The sequence below is a fragment of the Hipposideros armiger genome, unplaced genomic scaffold (assembly GCF_001890085.2).
Source record: "Hipposideros armiger isolate ML-2016 unplaced genomic scaffold, ASM189008v1 scaffold_619, whole genome shotgun sequence".
Classification (NCBI taxonomy): Eukaryota; Metazoa; Chordata; class Mammalia; order Chiroptera; family Hipposideridae; genus Hipposideros; species Hipposideros armiger.
This window is the reverse complement of record NW_017731969.1, coordinates 346,462-353,140: the sequence shown is the minus strand read 5'-3', so window position 1 is coordinate 353,140 and position 6,679 is coordinate 346,462. Positions and strand designations below refer to the sequence as shown.

General features: G+C 51.2%; 1 protein-coding gene across 3 annotated transcripts in view; it reads left to right on the top strand.

Moving 5' to 3' along the window:
* The window catches only part of DHX34 (DExH-box helicase 34), a 34,813-nt gene extending 28,140 nt beyond the window's left edge, over positions 1-6,673 (top strand). For all 3 annotated transcript variants that reach the window (XM_019625238.1, XM_019625236.1, XM_019625237.1), the window contains 4 exons: positions 3,647-3,943; positions 4,701-4,877; positions 5,087-5,225; positions 5,796-6,673. In XM_019625238.1, coding sequence (XP_019480783.1) covers positions 3,647-3,943; positions 4,701-4,877; positions 5,087-5,225; positions 5,796-5,929 — 747 coding nt within the window. In that variant the 3' untranslated portion in view covers positions 5,930-6,673. The remainder of the gene's footprint in view (positions 1-3,646; positions 3,944-4,700; positions 4,878-5,086; positions 5,226-5,795) is intronic.
* Positions 6,674-6,679: the final 6 nt, after the last annotated feature.

Genomic DNA, 6,679 nt, shown 5'->3' with positions numbered 1-6,679 from the left:
ACCACTTACCGTTCATATATTCATCTTCTGTCTCTCTCCGCCAACCACGATGTCTGAGCTTTACTTTCAGGAGTTTGTATTCCCCAAAATCAGAGGCCTCTGCCCCAGCTCAGTAACAGCGCACCTCCATTCACTGTCAGGCCAAGGTCCTCCATGTCACCTGGTCCCTCTCTCCCCCACCTACTTGCACTCTTAGCCCATCCCATGAGCGCCCCTTCAATAGAGATTCAGAATCTGACCGCCAGTCCCCTCCTCTTGACCCCATCTCGGCTCCTGCCATCCCATGCCCGGACCGGTCTCCCAGCTGACCAAGGTCAAGTTGGCTGGTATAACAATCACATGTGCATGTGGAAATTGAATGTTTTGATTTTTCAAAACATGACCATACCACCCATGGTTCTGCAACTTGCATGTAGTAGAATTCGGAGACCTTGTGAACCAGTGAGCCTGCCCGTTCTTTTGCGTGGCTGAAGAGTGCTCCATTCCACGGCTGTGCCACACGTGTGTGTAGCTGGGCCTGTCTGGAGAGACCGTGAAGCTGCTTCCAATCTTTGGCTCCTACAAACAGCTGGCACAGGTATCCTTGGACACGTGTAATTCCCAGATGCGTGTCCATCTGCAGGATAAGTTCCTGGAGGTGGAATTGCTGGTTCAAGGGAAGGTGGGTTTTACATGGCATTTGATACATTGTCCCAAATGTCCTGCCATGTAGGCCTCACCGACTTACATTATTTTTATTTCCCGATTGCCAGTGAGCCTGAGCATCTTTGCATTATCCTGGCCCATTTGTATTTCCTCTTCTGTGCTGGCTCCAATCTTTTGACTATGTTTTTCCTAGGCTCTTTGTGATTTTCTTATTGGTTTGTAGTAGCTCTTTATATATTTCTGGATCTTAAGCTTCATTGTAGATGTAACAAACATTTCTGCCAGTCTGCTGCTTATCACTTGGCTTTGTTTCTGATGAATTTACTCAAAACTTTTCCATTTTGGGGTTGTCAGATCTCTACCCCGATTATATTATGGCCCCGAAAATGCCTTCCCCAACTCAAAGTATTAAAAATAGAGAAATAAATGGATAAAGGGAGAGACCAACCTCAGAGCTTCCCTCACCCCTGTCCAGCCAGTCCAAGAACATGGCTTGTCAGGACACTATTTTTGCTTTCCTTCCTTTTTCCATGTTAAAACATAAAATAAAATGAATGTCCTATAGGCAAGAAACAGAGTTCTTTCTATTTGTGTTTGGAGCGGGGGTGGGGTGGGGTGGGGGGTAGGGAGGTAGGGAGGTGGGTCTGAAAATAAAAGCCATCCAGTGTCCGTCAAAAACCCTTCAGCATCTCCTGGTGTCTGACCCATTATGTCCATCCTGGGGAGTGAGTCTGAAGGACTCTGCTGGAAGGAGGGAGGAAACTCTTAATGCCCCGAGACGGCCATCAGGGCCTCTGTCTGAACTGAGGAAACACAGGGGTCATAGCCTCTCGGGGTGAACTCTATGGCCTTTAACAGCACCAGACATTCTTATTACCCATTCATTACCTGGGGAGGTAACTGTTCCAGTACTTACACAAATAGTCCAGGTGGGGCCAGGCTTTGCCATCCTCACAGCTGCATGGAATAAACCTGGAGACATCATTTTGCGCCCATCAGATTGGCCCAGGTTAAAAAGATTGACGTTGCCCCCTGCTGGCGAGTCTGTGGGGAAATGGGCACTTCCATCCAACTTGAGGGGAATTGGTACAACTTCTCTGGAAGGTGATTTAGCAGGATCCTTCAACGTGCAAACAGTGCATGTCTTCATTACAGTCTTTTAAAACTTTCTCTTGAAGCACTACATACAGAAGTGACCACATCATAACTGAGCAGCTTGGTGAGTTTTCCCAGAAAATGAAATATACCTGTGCCACTAACATCTGGAAACAAACCGAACCAGCCCCCAGCAGGCAGCTGGGGCTCCCTCCGCATGCCCCTCCCCGCAACCCCCAGCCCCAAGGAGTGATCAATAGTCTGACTTTGCCCAGTGTTAGCCATTCTAGAACTTAAAAAAAAAAAGTACTCTCTTGTATCTGGCTTCTTTCACTCAACATGTTGCATGGAGCTGTGGTTTGTTCATTCTATTGTATGAATTAATCACAATGTATTTATCTATTCTTTTGTACACACATATGTTGTTTTAGCAGATTCTTTGAAATTGTTTTCCAAAGTTGTTTTACCAATTTGTGCTCCCACCAGCAACATATGTATGAGAGCCCTAAATTTGCCACGTACTGAGTCAGTACTGTCAGTGTTTGTTACTTAAGCCGTTCTAACTATATTTACTTTGTTTTGAATGGTTTTCATGATGACTAATGTCAAATATTTTTCATGGGCTTGTTACCCATTTATTTATATACTTTTGGTAGTTTATATTAAATATTTTGCTTCTTACAAAGGTGTTGTTTTCTTATTGATTTATTTTTATAATACATATATAATTTATATAATATGTTTCTTTAAATATAAATGTTTGTCAAATATATGTATTAATATTTTCTCCAAGTCGATACTTGCCTTTTAATTTTCTTAACAGTGTATATTGTAGAGCAGTTTTAGATTTTCATGAAATTCAATTTATCATTTTTCTTTTATTTGTACTTTAAAATCATTTTTGTTTTATTATTAATTTTATTGTTTATTATTTTATTTGTAATTTAAATTATGTTTGTACCTATTTTTATCTTATTTTATTTATATTATTAATTGTATTTAAAGATTTTTATTTTATTTATTTATTTTTTAAAGATTTTATTGGGGAGTTAGGGGAGGGCAACAGCGTTGAGGAATTGGGGAAGGGGACCAGCCAAGTTGTTGTTCTTCAATCTTTGTTGTGGAGGGCGCCAGTCGCCATCTGGCTACCTGTTGGCAGCTCATGGCCTCTAAGCTCAAGGCGCTGTGTTAAATCTTAGTTGTGGGTGGGCGTAGCCAGCATCCCATACGGGAGTCGAACCAACAACCTTGTTGTTAAGAGCGCACGCTCTATCCACTGAACCATCCGGGCAGCAGCTCAGCTCAAGGTGCCGAGTTCAGTCTTAGTTGCTAACGGGCGTATGTAGCCCACCATCAAACAGACAATCTTGTTGTTACACCAGCTGAGCCATCCTGCCACCTGTTGGCAGCTCGGCGACAGTTCAGCTCGGGCGCATCGTTATTGGCCCATGTGGGAATCAAACCGGCGGCCCTGTTGCTCAGAGCCCGTGCTCTTAAGCCACCTCTTAACCAACTGAGCCACTCAGCCGGCCCTGATTTTTATTTTTATTATTTATACTTATTTTATTATTTGTACTTTTTGTGTGCTACCTAAGAAATCTTTGCCTATCCTCCCAGGTCATGACATTTTTCTCATATGTTTTCTTCTAGAAGTTTTATAATTTTAGATTTTATGTTTAAGTCCAGGTCCTTTTCCAGTTTTTGTGTATAACATGAGNGTGGGTGGATGGATACATTGGATAGACAGGTAGATGGATAAACAAGTAGATGTGTGGGGGAATTGATAGATACATTGGATGGACAGATGGATGATAGACAGGTGGATGGATGGACAGGTATATGGATGAATGGGTGGGGGAGCAGGAGCCCCGCACCCACTGCCTGTCTTCTACCCCCTCTCTTCCAGTCCCTCCTGCTGTTCAGCCGGTCCCTGGACACCAATGGTGACTGTTCCCGCCTGGTGGCCGATGGCTGGCTGGAGCTCCAGCTTGCGGATAGTGAGAGTGCTGTCCGGCTCCTGGCAACTTCCCTGCGGCTCCGTGCCCACTGGGAACATGCCTTGGACCGGCAGCTGGCTTATCAGGCCCGCCGGCGGCGGCAACCAAAGGAGGAGGAGGAGGAAGAGGAAGACGAGGAGGCTCCTGTCAACCGCAAGGAGGTGGAGGCCCTGAGCAGGGAGCTGCTGCAGTTCATGGCATCCAAGGTACTGCCGCCCGGGTACCTGCGCCACCCTGGTGGGGCATCTGCCGCCGGGATTAAGGCTCAGAAGGCCTGGCTTCCAGCACCCCTAATGTGCACACATTTGGGGGTTTTCAAACCGGAGAGGTTGACGATAAACCCAAGGTGCCACAGCTGGTAAGGGCTGGAGCAAGGGTTTGACCCCAGGAGCCTGGCACCAGAGACCATGCCGTTAACCCCTGTAGCCCTTATTCTTCAGGTGCGTATTAATCACCTACTGCATGTGTCGTGCAGGTTACGCCTCACTAACAGTTAAGGGCATGCAGGGTGTGAGAGAGAAGCCGTGAGGTCCCTACTCGTGGAGGACAGACGGAAGGAGTTGGACAGAGCAGATCTAAAACCAACCCCTCACCCCTTAGGTGGGGAGCTGAGAATTGATCCTGATTCCGTTACACGTGGCAGGGGCAGGGAAGGAGGGTGCAATCCAGGACAACTTCATGGACGAGTGGAGGGACCAGCAAACCAGGGAAAGAGGAACAGGGTGACATGTCGGGAAGGAGGAGCAGGGTATCCAGACTTAAAGGCCACACTCAAGGTCTGGATGTGGCATCAGGGCATATTGTAGACAAGACGCAGGTCGTGAGTGTCTGACACCATATTATGATTAACTTAAGCAGTTGGTCCTCGTAAGTGAAAAGCCCAGGGGTGGTCTTCAGGCACAGTTGGATCCAGGTGCTCTGATAATGTCTCCCTGAGTCTGTCTCCTGTCTGTCTTTCCTCAGGTTCTCTACAGCCTCCGGCGGCTCACGGGGCTGGAAGTCCAGAACCTCTATGTGGGACCCCAGACCATCACAACTACCCCCAGTCTCCCTGGCCTCTTTGGCAGCTCTACCCTGTCCCCCCACCCCACCAAAGGGGGCTACACAGTCACTGACTTCCTCACCTACAATTGCCTCACTGTGAGCATGGACCCCGCCTTGGCCCCTCACCCTTCTGCCCCTGAAGATAGGGTTTTAGGGAGCTCCCCGCAACCCCATTCCAACCTATTCCAGGGGTACAGTTTCAGAATGGGGCCTGACAGCCCCTCGGGGCTCTGGGAAGGGTCCTAGGCTTGCTGTGGTGGGGCAGGGGCAGGGGGCTCAGCCCTGACATGGCCTGCCTGCCGTAGAGTGACACGGACCTGTACAGCGACTGTCTCCGCACCTTCTGGACCTGCCCCCACTGCGGCCTGCACATGCCTCTGACGCCTCTGGAGCGCATCGCCCATGAGAACACCTGCCCCGAGGCCCCGCAGGAAGGCCCCCCAGGTAAGGGTGCGGCTGTGGGGGCTGGGAACCTGTGCCCACCCAGTTGTCTGTCCGTCCCCTGGTTGTTTACTGTGCGTCTGGGCATTCGCTGGACACTCTGGGGGCTGCCTGGTGGACGCCACATACAGACTGTGTCACAGAAACCTGGAGCCCGGGTTGGGGAGGGCCTGGAATGCCACCTCTTTCTCATTTCTTTCTGTCTGCCTCTCTGGTCTCTCTGTGGTCTGCCTCTGTGTTTCTGTCTGTCTGTGGCTCTGTCCCACAGCTGTCTCTGCTTTGGCCATGTCCACTCTGCTGTTACCCAGGGGATGCTGCAGTGCCCGCTGCAGTGCACGGTCCCCACCCCAGGGCCCTTTTGGTCTGCCTCTTAGTCGTTTTGCCTCTCCCTCCGGACACGAAGTAAAGATTGGCCTCTGTGTGCATATTGATCAAGGAAGGCTTCCCGGAGAAGGCAGAGCCAGATTCCCCAAAGGCCAGGAGAGCCTGAGCCCCTCGGGTGCCCAGAGTTTGGGTGGGGATGAGAGCCCGCAGCGGAGCGCCCCCCTCAGCCTGCCTTCTTCTCTCTCTTAGGGCCTGAGGAAGCCGCCCCTGAGCCCCCACAGAAGACCTCGGCCCTGCAGAGGCCTTACCACTGTGAGACCTGCCAGCAGGACTTTCTGTTCACGCCCACGGAGGTGCTGCGGCACCGGAGGCAGCATGTGTGAACCCAGCGCAGGGACAGGGCCTCCTCCTGAGCACCTCCCTGCCTGGGCTCAGAACTATGGCCTGCCCCCAAGTAGGGAGGGTGTGTGAGTCAAGTGTCACATACCGAGTCGGACCTTTAAGCCTGCTCCTGCCCACCCGGCAAGGAGCAGCTGCCCTGTTGGTTGTCCCCATTGTCCCGCTGTTATGCTGTCTGATGGGTCCCAGGGTGGATATGGCCCAGAAGGGACTTCAGCTTTGGGGGCAGGATCTTGGTTGGCGCCTCCGGCTGCTGCTCTCGCCTGAGTCTGTACTGGGGCCTTTGCTCTCCCTTGAACTAGGGAGACCAGGCACTGGCCCATCCATGTGTGTGACATTTAGAGTTGGTGAGGAGGGCGGTGTCAGTGTTCACCTGGGACCACAGGCTGCCCTACAGGACCCACCCCCAGCACGGTCACCGGGGCCATTCCTGCTGCAGGGCCCATGGGCAGTTCTGAGCCGTCCCCTCACGACTTCCCAGCTATGCCGCCCCCCTTCCTGAAGTGCCTCCTGCCTTGGTGGGGAAGGAGGGTGTCCCTGCCGTAGATCTCCCCGCTCCCTGGCTGCTGTTCCTGGGCTCCTGTCAGCCCTCCCTCCCTACATGTAGTGGGGCCTGCCCTGCCCTCACTGCCCTCCGCCTGCCCTCACCTGGGAGCACTCACCTTGGCTTCATGCTAACCACCCCGTCTCTCCCCCTCCCCTGGCCCTGACCGCTGCCCACAGCCCCAGCTCCC